Source organism: Oryzias latipes, chromosome 2, assembly GCF_053564925.1.
Source record: "Oryzias latipes strain Hd-rR chromosome 2, Olatipes_Hd-rR_3.1".
NCBI lineage: Eukaryota > Metazoa > Chordata > Actinopteri > Beloniformes > Adrianichthyidae > Oryzias > Oryzias latipes.
This window is the reverse complement of record NC_136238.1, coordinates 4,415,381-4,435,942: the sequence shown is the minus strand read 5'-3', so window position 1 is coordinate 4,435,942 and position 20,562 is coordinate 4,415,381. Positions and strand designations below refer to the sequence as shown.

The following is a 20,562-nucleotide window of genomic DNA, read 5'->3' as shown; positions in this document are numbered from 1 at the left end:
TGGATCCTGCAGGTTCTGGTTCCTGCTCAGGTCCAGTTCTGTCAGATTGGACGGGTTTTTCTTCAGAGCTGAGACCAGAACTTTACAGCTGATCTCTGACAAACTGCAGAACTCCAACCTGCAATGAGACAGAAAAGTGTGTTCAGGAGCAGTGATGCTCCATCTAAATAATCATATTTTTTCATGGTAATGGTTGTGAAGTTTTTAAAATATTGTTATTTTGTTCTGAAGTATCCAATCCTATTGCTGTAGGTCTGATAGACACAAATGCAGTACTTTGGGTTTCAAACATAGTTGCAGTACTATTTCAACTTTGACCTATTTTCCTTGTGGGATATTGTTATGAAAGTACTTTTTAGAGTTAATGCCAAAATACCTTTCAAACATTTTTGACCTGCTGTTTGTGAATGACAGTAAATGTCAGATCTATTGGAAATGTTTCTGTGTTTATTTGTATCAGAGTTCATATTTTTGTTGGTGACGGCACAGTTGTTCTGGAGAAAATGTCAAACTGACACTTCATGTCACAAACGTTGCTGACCTCTGGTTTAAACCTCTCTGGCCAGGTAGCCCCGCCCCCAGCCTCATCCAGAAACTACCTGTAGAGGCTCTCCAGCAAAGATTTAGTGTCTGTTTAAGCACCAGGAACAAGAACCAGAAACCAGTCTAATGAAAGAGCTGGTTTTGATCCAGGCTGGGTTCTGAAGAAGAACCAGAACCAGGTCTGTGGGAAAGACCTGTCAGTCTGCTGCAGGTTGACCTCTTCATATCTCTGCATGAGGAGCTGCTGCTCTGTGGCTCAGAAATCTGCTGCAACTGTTTGTCCATTGAAATCTGCACTTCTGGGATGGATTCCTGTTTTATTTAAAGAACACAGAACTTAGTCCCAGTTCTACACAGATTTGTGCCATGGTCCCCCCCTCTCCATCTTCCCCCTTCATTCATGTCCTCCACTTTTGCTTTAACCGCATCAGATTCACGTCCACCAATCCAAGTAGCTGCTGGACGTTCCTCCAAAAGTGGGTTTCTAATTCTGACGCTCCCGCCGTGTGTGGGAGGAGCTACCGTGACGTGTGGGAGGAGCTACCGTGACGTGTGTGAGGAGCTACCGTGACGTGTGGGAGGAGCTCCTGCCACATGTGGAGAACCTCCTGCCGCATGTGGGAGGAGCTCCCGCTGCATGTGGGAGGAAATCCCGCCGCATGTGGGAGGAGCTACTGCCTCGTATGGGAGGAGCTACAGTCAAAAGTTTTTCTCTGTCTCCTCATGAAAGACATGGAAGATGCTGAGAGATCCAGTGTATTTCTACTACAAAGAGCTCCACAAAAGCGTCAGAGTGAAACATGGACCTATTTGATGAACATGGAGCTGATATTCTGGTGATGTAAATGTTTTAGATCAGTAAAAATTAGTCATTTCCAGCAGCACATCTGATCATCTCCAACGGCACACTGGTTGAAAAACACTGTAGAGAATCAACATTTGAATGAAAGCTGACCTGAGAGTCTCCAGTTTACAGTCTGGACTCTCCAGTCCGGCTGACAGTAGCTTCACCCCTGAATCCTTCAGAAAGTTTAGACTCAGGTCCAGAAGTCTGAGTCTGGAGGACTGAGAGCTGAGAACTGAGGACAGAGCTGCACAGCTTCTCTTTGACAGATTACAGTCTCTCAGTCTGAAGAAAACAAAGACAGACAGCAGTTATTGAATCTTTCATGTTTCCATCAGATTCATTTGTTCACTGAAGGTGATTTTCATGAGAGTTCTTACAGAGCTTTGTTGGAGGCTTTGACCACTGGCAGCAGCCTCAGAAGAGCCTCCTCTGAACCAGAGTATTTCTGCAGGTCAAACTCTTCCAGATCTTCTCCTGATGACAGTAAGATGAAGACCAGAGCAGACCACTGAGCAGGAGACAGTTTATCTGTGGAGAGACGTCCTGACTTCAGGACCTGTTGGATCTCCTCCACTAGAGATCCATCATTCAGTTCATTCAGACAGTGGAACAGGTTGATGCTTCTCTCTGCAGGCAGATCCTCACTGATCTTCTTCTTGATGAACTGGACTGTTTCCTGATTGGTCTGTGAGCTACTTCCTGTCTGAGTCAGCAGACCTCGTAGGAGACTCTGATTGGTCTGCAGTGAAAGACCCAGGAGGAAGCGGAGGAACAAGTCCAGGTGTCCGTTTGGACTCTGTAAGGCCTTCTCCACAGCACTCTGGTAGAACTGGACTGGACTGCTCTGTTCAGGCTGAGAGATCTGTGATTGTTCTTCCTCCATGAGGTTGAGTTTGGAGGTGATGAAGGTCAGGTGGACATGAAGAGCAGCCAGAAACTCCTGAACACTCAGATGGATGAAGCAGAAGACCTTGTCCTGGTACAGGCCTCTCTCCTCTCTAAAGACCTGTGTGAACACTCCTGAGTACACTGAGGCTGCTCTGATATCGATGCCACACTCTGTCAGGTCGGATTCATAGAAAATCAGGTTTCCTTTCTGCAGCTGATCAAAAGCCAGTTTTCCCAGAGACTCCATCATCTTCCTGCTCTCTGGACTCCAGTGAGGATCTGTCTCAGCTCCTCCATCATACTTGACCTTCTTGACTTTGGCCTGAACCACCAGGAAGTGGATGAACATCTCAGTCAGGCTCTTGGGCAGCTCTCCTCTTCCTCTGCTCTTCAGCAGATCCTCCAGAACTGTAGCAGTGATCCAGCAGAAGACTGGGATGTGGCACATGATGTGGAGGCTTCTGGATCTCTGGATGTGGGAGATGATCCTGCTGGCCTGCTCTTCATCTCTGAACCTCTTCCTGAAGTACTCCTCCTTCTGTGGATCATTGAACCCTCTGACCTCTGTCACCATGTCGACACACTCAGCAGGGATCTGATTGGCTGCTGCAGGTCGTGTGGTTATCCAGAGGAGAGCAGAGGGAAGCAGGTTCCCCCTGATGAGGTTTGTCAGCAGATCAGCCACTGAGGTGGACTTTCTAGGGTCCTTCAGGATCTGAGTCTTGTGGAAGTCCAGAGGAAGTCGACTCTCATCCAGACCATCAAAGATGAAGAGGACCTGGAAGTATTCAAAGCTGCAGATTCCTGCTTGTTTGGTTTCAGGGAAGAAGTGATGAACAAGTTCCACCAAGCTGAACTTCTCCTCTTTCAGCACATTCAGCTCTCTGAAAGTGAATGGAAATGTGAAGTGGAGGTTCTGGTGGGCTTTGCCTTCAGCCCAGTCCAGAGTGAACTTCTGTGTTAAGACTGTTTTCCCGATGCCAGCCACTCCCTTAGTCATCACGGTTCTGATTGGTTCTGGTCTTCCAGCTGGGAGTTGGAAGAGCTCTTCTTGTCTGATGCTTGTTTCTGCTCTGTCTGCTTTCCTGGATGCTGCTTCAATCTGTCTGACCTCATGTTCTTCATTCAGCTCTCCTCTTCCTCCCTCTGTGATGAAGAGCTCTGTGTAGATCTCATTCAGAAGGGTTGGGCTTCCTGCTTTAGCCATCCCCTCAAACACACACTGGAACTTCTTCTTCAGACCAGATTGGACTTCATGTCGACAAACTGCAGCAGCAGATCCTGAATGAAGACAACAAACAGTAAATCAAGTCTCTGCAGCCCTGAATGATGAGGGTTTGAATCCCTGTTGAGACATCAGGAAATCTTCATTTCTCAGCAGCTGAAACCTTCAGAGAAATCTTCTTACTGCTCTGCAGTCCATCAGCCAGCTCCTCCTGCTTCATCCTCCTCAGAAAGTTCACTGTGATCTTCATCACTGACTCTCTGCTGCTCCTCTGCTCTTCATCTTCAGCCTCTAGCTCCTCCTCTTCCTCCCTGTGACTCAGAAGCTTCTGGATCTTCTTCAGCTCCTTCTTGACAAAAGTGACAATGTTGTCCTCCAGCAGCTGCAACAGAATTCCAGATGAATGAGCCAATCAGAGTGAAGTCATGGAGCCAAACATCAGCTCCATGTTGGACACTCTGACAATCCACTGGTCTGCAAAGTGCAGCATGGAGACGACTGTGGACAGAATGATGGAAAGTAGTTGTTGTTCATGTACAGACCAGAAAGATGGAGTCCAGCTGTGTTTGATGCTGCTGGACAGACGGACCACTGGGAGTCTCTGAGCTCTGCTGGTCCAGTCTGTGGAGAATCAGCAGCAATCACCTCCATTCTGTCTGAAACCAAACTAACTAGAGTCATGTCACAGCTAGAATGTTCTAGTTCACAGTTCAGATGGAGAACAGCAAACCAATGGATCATATCAACACCTCTCTGTCCATGTCTACAGAGTCACTGAAGTGTCTAGACTGTCTTGGAGCCAAAGGCTGGATTCATGTCTCTGCTGCCCCCATGTCTGGATTCTGAGCAGTTTTCCTAAAGAGGCAGTCCATCCACAGAGGACTCTGTGACCACAGCCCTCCATGATGCTCTGTCCCACCTAGAGCTAGAGGAGAGCTAACAGGGATGCTCTTTGTGGACTGTAGCTCAGCGTTTAACACCATCCTCCCTAACAAACCAATAGAGACACTTGTGGACTTCTGGCTACTCCAGTCATAGCGAGCTGCCTGAGTCCAGAGAACTCTCTCCCAGGAGAACAGAGGAGCAGAAAAGTGGCTTCAGTACGGTGTTTGAGCTCCAGGGACGGCTTAGGAATGCAGAAATGATGTTTCAAGCATTCCTGTGAAACCGTGGAAAAAATCATGTCCAGAAAAAAAAAAGGCTGATGTTGTTCACATGTATTTACCAGCAGTCAGAATGTATATTACTGCTTTGTCCCCACATATGTATATATATTGATAATACTGGATTTTTTCATTCAAATTGGCTCCCAAAAACCCACCAGCTGCAAACATGTGCATGTGTGCTGAGGGTCCAGCCTCAGCCAGACTCTGCCTTCAGGGGCCCCAAGGTAAACTGAGTCTGAGACCCCTGATCTACAGCCTCTACAGACACAACTGCAGACCCACACACCAGAACAACACTAGCCGTGGTTACATGGGCAGAATATCTTGATGAGCTCAATGGTCGGGTTAAAATTCACCCGTGCACATGGGATCAGAAAACCTTTTTCCGATTAGAATAAACGTTCCCATGGCTCACTTTTTTGGTCGGAATGAATCATTTGGGCATGCGCAGTAGTGTAAAATCACCCGGATGAGGAAATAGGTCCCGTTGTAAACAAACAGCTGCCACAGACATTTATGCAGCAGCTCGGTAATATACGAGACGATCTTCCAAACGTGCTTTTATTAATGTCATGAATATTATGAAGCGCCTGTTCGCTCATCGTTTTATTTAATCCGTGTGATCAGTGCTGGAAGAAGGGTTAGGACAGGCTATAAACACAGGCTAACATTAGCCTGATGGACACAAAATCCAGGACCATGAAACGCTGCAATCTGCATCCTGGCTGCACGTAAATGTCTGGGAATAACATCAGCTTTTATTTTGTCGGGACACAACTGGAAACATAGATCCACATGATTGTTTGAACAGTTTCTAAGGACTGAGCTGCATTTATTTCTGCTTCCCCAAACTCGCTGCGTGAGCTGGCGGCTCTCCTGAGTCCTGCAGCCGCTAACCCAGAGCGGCGGGACGGCTCGCAGTCTGAATTCTCCCACACATAACAAAACAAAAAAAAACGGTTTGCGGGACCTGCTTCAGTCCACTTCACTTCACGGGGCGTCTGCAGAGCAGCTGGTCGGTCCTGTATGCGCTCCAAAGCTTTCTCTCAGTGAAACACCGTCTATGCGTGACGTAAACCAGAGCAGAAGTGACACACGATCGGAATGACCGTTTACATGCTCCACGATCGGATAAACGATCGGTATAACCCACCTATCTCCGTCGGAAAGAAATTCTGATCCGAATGAGTCTGATCAGGGCAGAGTATTCCGAACGGCGCGTTTACATGACGCATTTTCTATCCGATCAGACGTTCATTCTGATTACTTTTGCCCATGTAAACGCGGCTACTGTTGGTACATTTACGGTGGAGACTGCACTGGGGTGGGGGGGGGGTGGGGGGGGCTGATTCCCTCTGGGATGAGGTGGTTTATAACAGGGGTCTTCAACTCAAATTTAAAGAGGTCCAGTTAGAAAAAAGGTCTTGAAGTTAAAAAAAACTGATGTCTAAATATTTTTAGTAGCTGAGGATTGGTGGCAAATCTGCGTGTCATTAATATACAACTCTCACCCCAGATGAATTCATACAATTGAAAACTTTTGGACCGTATTTAATGTCTCATAACATAAAACACAAGTAACTCCCCCCCCCCCACACACACACACACACACACACACATCTGCTACTCTGCTAACCTGCTGCTGCTTCAGTCCACTTCACTTTTCAGGAGGCATCTCCTGCCTATGAGCATAGAGCTGTCGACAAGATTGTGCCCAGCACTGCTAACCTCCAGCACCAGCCCGGCCTGCACTGCTTGCTTACTTTTGAGTGGCAACCAGTTTAAACAGCGATGTGGATTAACTGTGTGTGGCTGGTACTCCTTTGGTTCATCCTGTGGGTTGCTCGCCACCTAGTGAAAGCCCTGTTCCAGCACCCTGCCTCTGAGGCTAAGCTCCACATACCCCTACATAATGCACCTGCTTTCCTCCAGCGACTGGATCTTCCCTACATTTTCCGCCGCAGACCCATTCATCGGGGCAGTCATCGGAACTTTCAATATGACAACTCCAGCTCCATCCCTTCTTTTTGGTCCACTACTCGCACCTTAAAGAGAAACACGGGTCGCCGGGCTGAACGTGTCCTGGTGCGAGTCCCAAGAACGTCGAACACAACCACCGGCAGCAGCTCAAAAGTAAACTTTGGTCTACTGAACACCCGCTCTCTCACCAAAAAAGGCCTTCTCATCCAGGATTTGGTGGTGGACGGTAAATTAGACTTTTTATGCCTGACTGAAACGTGGCAGCAGAAGAATGTCTTCATGGATCTGAACGATGCCACTCCAACAGGGTTTGTTTATTTCTCCCAACCACGTGTCACTGGTCGTGGTGGTGGTCTTGCATTAATTTTCCGTGAGTGTTTGAGAGCAGCTCCTATAACAGTTCCTACCTTCCAGTCATTTGAGGCCACTGCATGTCAGCTTTCTGGATCCACCCCGACCATCATTGCCACTATTTACAGACCACCAAATCCAAACAAGGATTTTATGTCAGACTTCTCAACTTTTCTAACATATATCTCTGCACTTTCACCAAGTGTTTTATTACTAGAAGACCTAAATATTCACCTGGATAATGTTAACAATTCACTTACTAATGATTTCCTATCCTGTTTGGACAGTTTTGGTTTTCAACAATTTGTTGATTTTCCCACTCACTCAAAAGGACACATTCTGGACTTAATCTGCTGCTCAGGTATCATACCCATGGACTGTAAATCAAACTTCATCCCGTTTCCCGACCATATGCTTGTGACATTTAATGTCAATTTGTTTCTTTCCAAACACAAGCTGTCACGCAATATTACCTTCCGTAATGCTAAGGATATCAACCTGGAGAATTTATCTGCCCTGATCAGTGAACTCCCAAATACAGACAGTTTTACAGCTCCAGATCAACTTGTTTCACACTACAACACACACCTGCACCACATCCTCAACACACTTGCTCCACTAAAATCCAGATCTGTCTCATTCACCTACACTGCACCCTGGTACACCCCCTCTCTAAGACAGTTAAAAGCAAAAGGCCGCCAACTTGAAAGACTCTACACCAAAACCGGACTAACTATCCACAAAGACATGTACACACAGCACATTCTCCACTATAAAGAGTGCATCTCCAAAACCAAATCTGCCCACTACTCCAATCTCATCAATTCAAATAAAGAAAATTCAAAGATTCTTTTCTCCCTCATCTCTAGCATCATCAAACCTCCTGACTCCCTTCCATCACATCTCTATTCAACTGATTTCTGCAACCCCTTGGCTTCATTTTTCACCACAAAAATCCACCTTATCCATCAACAGCTCACCCCCTACTCTGCTCCATTTCTATCTTCCATTCCATCTTTTACGTCTGATGATTCGTTTTCTTCATTTACCCTACCCACAGTTAGTCAAATCTCTACATTAATTAAAAAATCCAAACCTTCCACATGCCAGCTTGACCCACTGCCCACCATCCTTGATAAAGCTACAGCTCCCTCTCTTTTTCCCTTCATCACCAACATAATCCATGCTTCCCTCTCCTCTGGAGTAGTTCCTCCTGCACTGAAAACTGCTGCTGTCACTCCCATACTTAAAAAATTGGGTGCAGATCCCACAGACCTCAATAATTACCGTCCCATTTCCAACCTTCCATTCATTTCAAAAATTCTTGAGAAAACAGTATCTGCTCAGCTTCAATCTCATCTGTCCTCCAATAATCTGTATGAACTTTTCCAATCTGCCTTCCGTCCCCTTCATAGTACTGAAACTGCTCTTCTATAAATCACTAATGACCTTCTCCTCTCTGTTGACTGTGGTTTATTATCCATCCTCCTTTTGCTTGATATCAGTTCAGCTTTTGACACCATTTCTCATTCTATCCTCTTGAACAGACTCTCTTCCATTGGCATCTCTGGCACCGTCCTCTCCTGGTTTCATTCCTACCTGTCTGACCGTACTCAGTTTATCCAACTGAAATCTTTCACTTCTCATTCTGTCCCCATCACAACTGGTGTCCCCTCAGGGTCCTGTCCTCGGTCCACTCCTCTTTATTATCTACCTTCTCCCGCTTGGTCATATTTTCCAAAAACACCACATCCATTTTCATTGCTATGCGGATGACACCCAGCTCTATCTTTCCAGCCAACCCAACTCCACACTGCCTCCATTAGCGCTGGTTGACTGCATCAATGAAGTCAAATCATGGTTCACCTCAAACTTTTTAAAACTCAAAAGCAATAAAACTGAACTTCTTCTGATAGGCACCAAATCCACCCTGAGCAAGGCCAACCATTTCTCTCTTTCCATTGACGGCTCCACCATCTCTCCCTCCCCTCAGGTAAAGAGTTTGGGTGTCATCCTCGACAGTAGTCTCTCTTTCACTTCTCACATAAACAGCGTCACCAGATCAGCTTACATCCATCTACGCAACATCCAACGTCTACGTCCCTCCCTCACTACTCAGTCCACTGCTGTACTGGTACATAGTCTTGTTACTTCCCGCCTGGACTATTGTAACTCTCTTCTATTTGGTCTACCACAAAAAACCCTCCATAAACTTCAACTGGTTCAGAATTCAGCTGCTGGTATCATCACACGCACTCCCTCCATAAACCATATCACACCGATTCTTCAACAGCTTCACTGGCTCCCCATCCCATTCCGCATTCAATACAAAATCTTGCTCTACACATTCAAAGCCTTTCACATCCTTGCACCTCCATTTCTCTCTGACCTTCATATCTCCACACCTGCTCGCTCCCCCCGCTCCTTTTTTTCTAGTTTTCTGTCCCTTCTGCCCGTCTTGTCACCATGGGGAGCCGGGCTTTCAGTTGCTCTGCTCCCCGGCTTTGGAACTCACCCCCCCCTGACCTCCGTAACACTGACACACTCCCACATTTCAAATCAAAGCTAACAACTCATCTTTTCCAAATGGCCTTCACTTTAACATTAACCTTTTCACCTTTTTATATATTTTTTATTTAATTTTGTATTTAAATTGTTGTTGTTGTTGTTTTAACTGTTTATTGTATTCTATACTGTATACATGCTGTGCGGCGACCTTGAGTGCCCAGAAAGGCGCCTTATCAATAAAATGTATTATTATTATTTATCAGCAACACTACCAGCTGCTGTCATCACCAAGTTCCTAGATAAAGGAGGATCCACAGCCCTCATCAGCTTCTTCCACAAATCAAACTCCTCCTCAGAAGAATCTTTGACATATTCCTGTCTGTCGGGTCACATCTCTAAACTGGAAAATTCCTGCTGAATTCAGTCTTTCTGTAGCAAAAATCTCTAAATGTCCTTTTTACAAGTTTCCTCTGATCAGAAACATTTTCAGCAAGTTGGAAACTTTCTTTGATTTAATCTTTATTCTCTGTCAAATAAAATTAATTAAGTCTAATTAAATTTAGACATTGTGATGAAGATTTTCCTTTAATGTCAAAGTGGATTCCAGCAACCGCTAACTTCAGCGGCGCCCAACTTTAAGACACAACCTTCATAAAACTGGTGTTTTCTAAATATAATGTATTGTATATAGTGTATTCCAGTTATTTATTTGACCTTTGAGCTTTTCTCTCAGTAACTGAAGGACACCAACTATTATGTCCTCGTCTGGACTTGTCTGAATGTTCTAATGTCCTTAGAGTCCTTAGGTTTTATTTTAAGGTCCTCTACAAGACTTTGAATCTGGTTTTGTTGGTCAATAAAAAATGTTCAGAAATGTCATGAATGAAGGAAACATTGAGTCCTCTGAACCTCATTACACAGACAAAAGCTATTTAGCTCTGATTATTGATGTTAACTAGCGGATGATCAATAGTTACACTAAGACCTTCATCATTTAACCCTTTCACGCCGTATGTCACTAATTCACAAAATACTCTGAAAGCCAGGACTCTACATTTAGTATCAACTTGAATAGAGAAAAAACACTGAAGAATATTTTTATATAAATCAGAAATAATGTCATGAAAGGATTAAATGTTGAATTCTCTTCCAGATATGTTACGTCTGTTATAACTTTGTTTAGTTCATCATGATGTAATGGGAGGCACCTGGGGGGGGTCACTATACCCATATGGTGCAGAGGGAATAAAAAAGAAGTTGATTTAAACATACAACAGTCCAGCCTCTACTTAAAAAACCCAGCCTGGACAGTACTCTGTTAGCTAATTTCAGACCAAGATGCCCTACATCTCTAAACTCCTGGAGAAAGTGGTCTACTCGCAGCTAAAGGACTTCCTAAGCCAACATCAAATTCTTTGAGTCTTCCAGTCTGGTTTTAGGCCCTTGCACAGTACAGAGTCAGCATTACTAAGAGTCAGCAACGACATTCTACTGGCTAATGATGCTGGAGACTATGTCGTCCTGGTTCTGCTGGATCTAACAGCAGCATTTGACACAGTAGACCACAGTACTCTAATATCTAGGCTCCAGAACTCTGTGGGGATCTGAGGTACAGCACTGGACTGGTTTAAGTCTTACATGGCAGAAAGAACCATGTGTGTCATCTTGGGTGTTTTGAATCTACCACAACTCAGGTTTCTTATGGGGTTCCACAAGGATCGGTTCTAGGGCCACTCTTGTTCTCTCTGTATCTGTTACCCTTAGGGTCAATCTTGAGGAACTGCATTTCTTTTCATTTGTATGCAGATCACAGCCAGATCTATCTGCCGTAAAAAAAGAAGGATGATGTCTCCATGAAGCAGCTCCTGTCATGTCTTCAGGACATGAAGGACTGGTCGGCCCTTAGCTTTTGGAGTTTTAATGAAAATAAAATGGACGTTTTCGTTTTTGGTCTGGATGATTTCAGTGAACCGTCCCAAGTTGATTTGGGTCCCTTGACTAACTTTTTAAAACCAAATGTCTCCAATCTGGGTTTTAAACTGGACATTCATGTTAAACTGGATCAGCAGATAAGCTCAGTGGTGCAGTCAAGCTTTTTTCATCTTCACCAACTAGCTAAGGTAAAACCTTTTTTAACAGCTGCACATTTTGAAACAGTAATCCAGGCGTTCATCACGTCCCGGCTGGATTACTGTAATTCTCTGTATGTTGGACTCAGCCAGTCGTCTCTCTCACGTCTCCAACGTGTTCCAAATGCAGCTGCCCGTCTTCTGGTTGGAGGTCGTAAGAGAGACCACATCACGCCAATTGTAGCACAGCTCCACTGGCTGCCTGAGCATGTTAGAGTTCACTTTAAGATTCTTTTACTTGTTTTTAAATCTTTACATGATCTTGCCCTGCTGTACCTCCCTGAACTTCTCTCTCCTTACTCACCACCTCGGTACCTCCTATCAGCTGATCAGCTGCTTCTGGAGGTACCGAGGTCCATATGAAGCTCAGAGGTGACAGAGCTTTTGCTGTCGCTGCTCCAAAGCTTTGAAACTCTCTGTCTCTGTCCATCAGAGAAGCTCCATCACTGCTCATTATTAAAACCCACCTGAAAACCCATTTATTTGCTCTGGCTTTTAATACAACATGAGACTTCTGTTATTGCTGTCTTGTTGTACTGGTTTGATTGTTTTTATCTCTCTATATCAAATCAAATCCTGTGTTTTAAGATGTTTTAGTGTTTGTTTTCTTTATTTCTCATGTTCACGCACTTACCTATTTTTGTTGAAGTAATTATTGCACAGTTTCTTAAATCCAATAAACTTCATTTCACTTCTCAAATATCACTATGTTCATCCGCTAGATGATAGATTTAACTGAAATTGATGATGCCAACAACCAATGATTTATGAAGAAAAATCTGGAAAATTATCAGGGGGGCAAACCTTCTCATACCACTGTATAAAGTAGAATGTGAAGTTCAGCTTTAAATGGGGTTCATACGGTCATGAAAACCTGGAAAAGTTCTGAAAATGTAATTTCTAGATCCTTGAAAAGTTTTTGAAAAATTAAATCTTCTGTAAATTTTTGGAAAATGTTCATATTTTGGATTCAAAAACCTAAAAATAAAGTAGTTTAACATGAGATTTGGGGACATTGTATGAAGTAGAACCAGAGGACGGACGTGTCAGGTGGCCACTCCTTAAATAACCATTAAAACTACCCACTCAGAACTCATACACAGCAACAGTTTCAAACCCTGAACGCGTTACCGGGTGGGAACGAGTAAATACGAGAGGCAAGCAAGACCCGACAATGCTAAAAGCGCAAGAGAAGAGCAGTTTAGATCCAAAGACCAGTAACGCAGCCGAACAAGCTAATCCGAACGCAGACGCTAATGTAACGCCGAGCCACTTACTGAGAGCCATAGAAACACTCATGTTCGAGTTGAAAGAGGATAATGACGGCATAGGAAAAGACATAAACTCGTCACGTCAAGAGATGAGAAGTAAACTTGATAGTATAAGTAAAGAAATGCAGTGACTAACGGAGAGAGTGGACGAAGAGGAGACTCGCGTGGGGGAAGTCGAGGAAGTATCAACGGAGCTAACTGGCATACTTCTTCAGTGTATTAAACGCCAAAGGATCATTCAAAATAAACTAACCGACCTCAAATCAAGATCCAGGAGAAACAACATTAGATTGGTCGGAGTGCAGGAAGGAGTGGAAGAGAAGTCCGTACTCCAATTCATTATCGATCTCTTCAGACGGGAGCTACCATTACCCTCAGACCTGGATCTAAAAATCCAGCGGGCTCACCGAACCCCCATACGCAAGCCAGGACCCAACGCTCCCTCTAGACCAATCATCATCAACTTTCAAGAATTCACCGCCAAAGAGCAGGTATTGAGAGAAGCTTGGAAAAAGGGACAGATTCAGATAAAAGGCAGAAACATTTATTTTGATCATGATTACGCACCTGAGGTTCTCCAGAAGAGCAAAGAATACCAAGCGATCAAGAAAGCTCTGAAGAACAGCAGCATACGGTTCCAAACAAGTAATAATAATAATAATTGATACTTTATGATCCCACAATGGGGAAATTCTTCTCCGCATTTTGACCCATCTCCTGGGGGAGCGGTGAGCTGTAGCCTAACCGCGCTCGGGAGGCAGTAGCGTTAAAGGTCTTGCCTAAGAACCCCCACTGGGTGATGTTCATTGCTCGCCATTGATTTGGTAATTGACCCAGTACCATTGTTTATCCCCTCCGGGAATTGAACCCTGGATTCCTGCATGGTAGCCTCCCACCTTACCAACCGAGCCACCCAGCCGCTAAGTATTCGGATCCACTGGAAGGACGGCGTTCAGGTGTACAGCGGCGCTCACGCAGCCAGCCTCGAGCTGCGCAGATGGGGTTTCGATGTGCAAGTGCCGGTCTCGACAACAGAAGACGAGGGGGGGGGGGTCCCGTCTGCAGGAGATACTAGGATGGCAACTAGCAGCTCCCCCACTACCGGAGAGCAGACCCCCACCAGGCAAAGAGTAAAGGAAAAGCTGAGAGAGTTTGCCAGAAACGAAGATTAGTGATATAATTGGAAGACGTTAATAACCACGCCTCCTCAAATTCAGTGGATTAACGGGGTGGCACCAGAAGCACAGGTGAGGATTTCAACGCTGGACAATAAGGATGGAAGGGTCTCTTTGTTGCCCCAAATCCTCCATAGGGCCCTCTCCCTCTGGGAGAGACAACTGTAGACCTGCCAGCGGGGCCCAGGTGGGAGAAACACTTCCCCCACTGCGTGGAAGTCTCAGGTACCCTTTATGTACTTGTAATGTTTATGCTTTTCTTATTCACCGGCTTATGTTGTGCTTTTTCACAGTTTTTTTTTAGTTTTTCAGCGGGGTTTACTGTTATTATGTTTGACGGAAATGAGTGAGCAAGGAAATTATAAAAGACTCTCAATAAATGTGAATGGCCTTGGTAATCCCATTAAAAGAAGTAAAGTGTTAACAAAACTTAAGAAAGATAAAGCACAAGTGATATTTATGCAAGAAACTCATCTGCCAAAGAAGAACATGGGAAATTTGTTAAATTAGGGTATACAAATTGTTTTTTCAGCTCTTATAAAAATAGTAGAAGGAAGGGTGTACTAACATTAATATCGAATAATGTAAATTTTGAAATGATTGAGGAAAATAGAGACAAAGATGGGAGATATGTTATCGTTAAAGGAAGAATCAATAGTATCCTAGTCACATTAACGTGTTAACGTGTACGCCCCTCCAGAAGGGGGTCCAAATTTCTTTAAATCACTATTCGATAAAATTCTTATTATAAATGAAGGAATCTTGATTTGTGGAGGGGATTGGAATACAATCTTAAACACATCTGAAGACACAACAAGCCTTAAAAAATATAAGAATATAAAATCAGAAAATGTCGTCTCTCTTGTCAATGAAACAGGTCTATGCGATGTGTGGAGAGTATTACACCCCTCAGAGAGAGATTAGACACACTACTCTGGAGGTCCACTCAAGAATAGATGTCTTTCTGATCGATAACCGGGACAGACACAGGGTCGTAAACTGTAATATAGGGACAGCAGACATATCTGACCATAACTCTGTATATTTAACAGTACATTTAGATAACCGACAAAGAAGAACTATTTGGAAAATGAACACTAGCATCCTCAATAATGAATCTCAAGTGCAAAAAATTAAAATAGAAATTGCAGACTGCATTACCCTCAATAAAGATGATCAGATAATAATACGGGACACTGTCAAAGCAGTGATGCGAGGGAACCTGATATCAAGGATGTCGTAACTTATAAAAAAGAGAATGACTACAGACTAAGCTTGAACGACAGTTAAGATGGCTAGAGAAACAGCAACACTCAGAAGTAACGATCTGACGAAAAGTATAAAAGAGGTTAAAGAACAGCTGTCCAGTATATCAGAACAAGAGTTCCAGAAAAAATTAAGATTCACAAAACACATTTTTATGAATCAGGCCCCAAAGCAACAAAGATTTTGGTGAGTGGTATAAAGTCTTTAAAGAAGATCTAGCTCCTCTTCTACAAGATTCATTTAACTGGACACTTAAAAATGCCAGGACTCCGCCATCGTAGAAAGAAAGCAGTTATCTCTGTCCTACTAAAAGAAGAGAAAAATAATCAACCAATCTCTGTTTAAAAAGTTGATTATAAATTACTCACATCAATAATAAGACGACTGGAATCTTTTCTCCTTGATCTGATAGATGAGGACCAGGCAGGTTTGATAAAAGGACGACAGACACAGGACAACATAGGATGCACGTTGAATGTCATAAACGAGGCCAATAAAGTCAATGTTCCTGCAGTCTTAATAAGTTTAGACGCTGAGAAGGCCTTTGATAGAGTCGGCTGGTGCTTCCTAGTCGCTTTCCTGAGGAGAATGGGCTTCAGCCCCCCCTTCATTAAATGTATTCAAGCATTATATCATAAGTCGACAGCCAGAATTAAAATAAATGGAAACTCGACAGAGAAGTTTGAGCTGTTCACTGGAACACGACAAGGATGCTGTCTGAGCCCTGCTCTCTTTGCTCTGTTCATTGAGCCTCTAGCTCAGTATATCTGACAGTGTGACGAGTTTAAAGGGGTGACGATAGGAAAGGAAGAACAAAAAATAGGGCTCTTTGCAGATGATATTACTATTTATCTGCAGAGCCCAGAACGATTCTCAAGGACTTTGGAAGTAAATCCGGATACAAATTAAATATTTCTAAAACTCAATTACTCTGCATAAATTATAAACCAGCAGATTCAATTAGACAAAGATATAAATTGAAATGGGATGCAGTAAATATTAAATATTTAGGAGTTTTTCTGACGGCAAAACTTGATGAACTTTATGAGATTAATTATAATAGGATGACTAATTCAATACAAAAAGATTCAACAAAATGGACCAGTCTGTTCATGGACCTTAGCTCCAAAATAGAGGTTATAAAAATGAATGTGCCACCCAGATTGTTATATCTTTTCTCATCATTACCAATGCAGATCTCAGAGGATCAATTTATAAAATGGGACAAACAAGTGAGTAGATTTATTTGGGAAGGGAAAAAACCAAGAGTGAAATTGAAAACACTCCAACTAGAAACAGAAAGAGGAGGATTAGGCCTCCCTAGCTTTAGAGAATACAATTTAGCAGCCCAGTTAAGATACATAGTATGTTGGTGTCCAACAGAATATCACTGCAAATGGAAACAAATGGAGCTGACCTACAGTAAATGTCCACCACAAGCAAGACTGGGGGAGAAAATACAAATAGAAATCATAGAACAAAACCCTATTATTGAAACGACACTAAAGATCTGGTGGAGCATGGTCAATAAATACAACATAGGTGGAGATTACAAACTACTTATCTGGCCCTCACAAGCTCAAAAATTCAGAATGGGACAGACGGACAATACCTTTAAGAAATGGAGTGACAGAGAATTGACGGCAGTGTGCATGTTAACAGTTAGAAAACTGTTCAAGTCCTTTGGAAGGCTCAAAGAGGAGGATCAGCTGGATACGGCTGACCTATTCAGGTATTTCCATTTAAGGCACTTCTACAATACCGAGATTAAAAAATATCTTCGTCAAGACGGAAGCAAGTTAATAGAAATGCTGACGGGGTCTTATAAGAAGCTACACTCAAAGGTTGTTTCCAAACTGTACAGATGCTTGTTAAACTGTAATGGATATAACTCTCTGTATATAAAACAAAAGTGGGAATCAGAATTCCAATTTTCACTGTCAGAAGATGAATGGCATTCAATCTGTGGACTACAGCATAGCTCCACATGTTCTAGAAAATGAGACAATTTGGATGGAAAAACTTGACAAGGGTTTTTATTAGTCCTCACATAAAGAGTAAACAGCTGGGAACCTCACAACAATGCTGGAGGCTGTGTGGGGACTTTAACGTTAACCATTCACACATTTTCTGGTCATGTGGAAATATTTCTCCTTTCTGGGAAAATATGGTCAAAACCTTTCAGATTTCCTAGGATGTGAGATATGGACCCACAGATACTGTACTTTGGCCTAACGACGGACGTCATTCGACCAGAAGACAAGAACCTGTTCAAGGTGATGATACAAGAAACTGGCTGAGAAGTGAAATGCCGACACGGCAGCAATGGAGAGACATTATGGAGGACATTTTCTCCATGGAGAAGATAACGCATTACTTAAGGCTAGATGCACAAAAACTGGAAGATCGATGGAAGAAATGGACACAATATTCTGCTCCCTCTGACCGGACTTGAAACAATGTCTTAGTTGGTCCCCGCTACTCATGTCTGTCTTTGTTCTTTTTTTGTTAGTTTTTCTTTGCTTTTGTTCTTACAGGAACAGCTGTAATCTGTGTTAAGAAAAATATTTTAAAAAAAATAAAGAGATTTGAAGTGAACTTGTGGCAGAAGTTCAACCTGGAACTATCAGTGATGAGTTTCTGTTGGTGTAAAGCAGGTGGAACTTTCAGCAGTTCAGCGCGTGACGCTTTCTACTTCCTGTTCATGGATTGTGGAAAGCTCCTTTACAAGGAGAACCGTGAACCGTTTATTTTATTTGAGATTCAATCCAGACGACAATGTTGGGAACAAAGCAGCAAAGTCTGTGGGTGACCTGCTGGACACTCACCTAGTGGGTGTGGTCAACTTTGTCGGACTTGGAGAAATCAGCCACAATATGAAACCAAAGTCAGACATTTCCACCAAGAAAATCTAGCAAAGCAGAGAAAACTGGAACTTTTCTCCTGATTTGGTTGGAATCAGACTGGAGCTGCTGTCAGTCAGAGTCAGCAGTCAACATGTTTTCTTCTCCAACATCTCTGATGTCTCTCAGAGACTCTCAGAAGACTCAACTGAAAAGATCTCATCACACACATGATGCTCCAAGTGAGTCTGATCAGAGAGATCCAGAACTGAACCAGACCTCAAGTCCTTCATCTGAAAACTACAGATCATCTGAACTAGAATCCAGAATCCTTTAACTCTGACAAACACTTACTGTTCCAGTCCTGGATGGATGTCCTTGAAGTCTGGATTAAAAGGCTTTGATCTGTCACTCCTGCAGGAAACACTGCTGGATCCAGAATCAGATCCCGATCCAAGTTCAGATCCAGGTCCAGGTTGGTTCCTGTGAAGAATGCAGGTTGCTGGTGTGAGTCCTGAGCTCTGACATGGAGAAGATCATGGACAGTTGGAGATGTTCATCTCACCTCTGAGCTTTGCTCTGGTTGTCATGGTTACCATCTCTGCTTTTAGAGGGAGGGGCTCCCTCCTGTGGCTCCTCCCACTGATCCATGCTGCTGGATTGACTGGATCCACATCAGCTCACACACACCTTCACCTGCAGAGGAAACCCTCCTCATCATCAGAGGAAGCTGCCATCAGCTGCTGCACTTCTGTTCTCCCTCCAGCAGGTGGAGACATGGAGCTGCAGCAGCAACATTTCCATTCAGTCACTTTGACACAGAAACAACAAACTTCCTGTTTCTACACTTCAGGAAACATGAAGCATCAAGAAAAACAGACAGAAATCAAAGAATGAGGAGAAAAGAAAGAAAGACATGAATTCTTCCTCTCAAAGCTCCAACAGAGACTTTGATTCCACTGTTGAACCTCTGAACTGGAAAGAATTACAGGTTACTTGTTCTAAAGTAATCCATTACCTTACAGGATTACTCTCTGAAAACTGTAACATGAGTCCTGAGTTACTTTTTAACCTATTTAATCTTCTTCTGAAGAGGTCCAGTTTACTTTAAATTATCTTCCAGTTCCTTCAACTTCTAATCAATGTGGAATCACTAATAGATTTATTTCCTTCTTAGTGAAACTGATTCTGATTGACAGACAAGAGCTCCATGTATGTCACCAAACTGGTTCCTGTTTGTTACCTAGACTCTTCTTAGTGAACAGACTATTGTTTATAAATGAAGACTTTCATTCTCAACTCATAGCTTATGAAATTATAACTTTATTAACGTAAAATATTAACTCTTTTACCCATAATCCTACCAGGTTATTCTCATCATTGTAGGACTTTATTCTGATAAATGTATTTCTTTGTTATTTTGATGGTGGCTCCAATTCTCTGTCCTAAAGTTCAAATGACTGAACTAGAAAAACTAGACACACAACTCTGTCCAAAAACACACAAAACACACCATGAGGAAGACAACAACTAAAGTTTAGAGTCTATGAAGACTAACAGCTAAATCATTGAAGATGATCTGAAAAATAGAATTGATAGTTGAAGAAAAGCAGAAAAATCTTTGTTTTCATCCACTAAGGCCTCATGGTCTCTCTGCTCCAAACATTTCTATTCTAGCTTGTTGGTCTGATGGAATCCCAGAGTTCCTGAACATGGAAGGAGGAAATAGGACTCTGTTACCTGGAACTGTAATCTATTACTTTAGGAAGGAGTTCTCCCACAGACTGGATGGAGGAGAACAGGAAGGTTTGGAGTCAGAAATGAAAAAAGCCAACAAGCATCAGCTGATTGTTGTTGAGGTGATGAAGAAGAGTCCTCCATGTTGTTGATCCAACAATGATGAAGCTTTGGAAACAGCAGAGGGAGGAGAGTTTGCAGAGAAAGAAGAAGATCTTCTCCAAACATTCAGAAACAAACAGTCAAGTTAGTGAAGACAAAGTTCCAGAAACAAACTCACTTCAGTTTCTGCAAAGAGATGAAGAGGAAGAAGAGTCTCCCTCACCGTGTCAACGCAGCTGCAGCACTGATCACTGACTCACAACCAGGAAGAGTCCACCTGGATGGAGGCGGGGCAGCACAGGTGGGCGGGGCAGCAGCTGGAGCAGCCTCAACCAGGAACCTGCTAGTCACTGGGAGGAGGGGCGGAGCTTCAAGCTGTCAGATTGACAGATAGTTGATGTCAGTGAAGGTCATGTGACCTTCTGCTTTCTGTTCTCCCCCTTCCAGACGTGCATGACCCCCCCTCATCTGTCATCTACTGACACTGAAGGAGAAACTCCTGATGGAGCTGAAGGGAGGGGCCTGACTATT

General features: G+C 43.4%; 2 protein-coding genes across 3 annotated transcripts in view; both read right to left on the bottom strand.

Annotated features, from left to right (window-relative positions):
• LOC144983676 (NACHT, LRR and PYD domains-containing protein 3-like) overlaps positions 1-20,562 on the bottom strand; it is a 121,804-nt gene that overhangs the window by 20,862 nt on the left and 80,380 nt on the right. The window lies entirely within an intron of this gene.
• LOC144990523 (NLR family CARD domain-containing protein 3-like) lies at positions 624-19,219 on the bottom strand. The gene is made up of 7 exons (XM_078944047.1): positions 18,758-19,219; positions 18,547-18,675; positions 4,046-4,124; positions 3,687-3,885; positions 1,768-3,559; positions 1,499-1,672; positions 624-630 (listed from the first exon to the last, which is right to left on the bottom strand). Exons 1-7 carry the CDS (start codon positions 18,841-18,843, stop codon positions 624-626), a joined length of 2,466 nt encoding a protein of 821 aa, XP_078800173.1. The 5' UTR covers positions 18,844-19,219.

Coding starts and splice junctions, on each gene's coding strand:
- LOC144990523 (XM_078944047.1), bottom strand. CDS start 18,843: ATGGATCAGTGGGAGGAGCCACAGGAGGGAGCCCCTCCCTCTAAAAGC. Junction 3,886..4,045: donor AGCTGGACTCCATCTTTCTG/GTCTGTACATGA, acceptor ATTCTGTTGCAG/CTGCTGGAGGACAACATTGT. Junction 3,560..3,686: donor GGCTGATGGACTGCAGAGCA/GTAAGAAGATTT, acceptor GTCTTCATTCAG/GATCTGCTGCTGCAGTTTGT.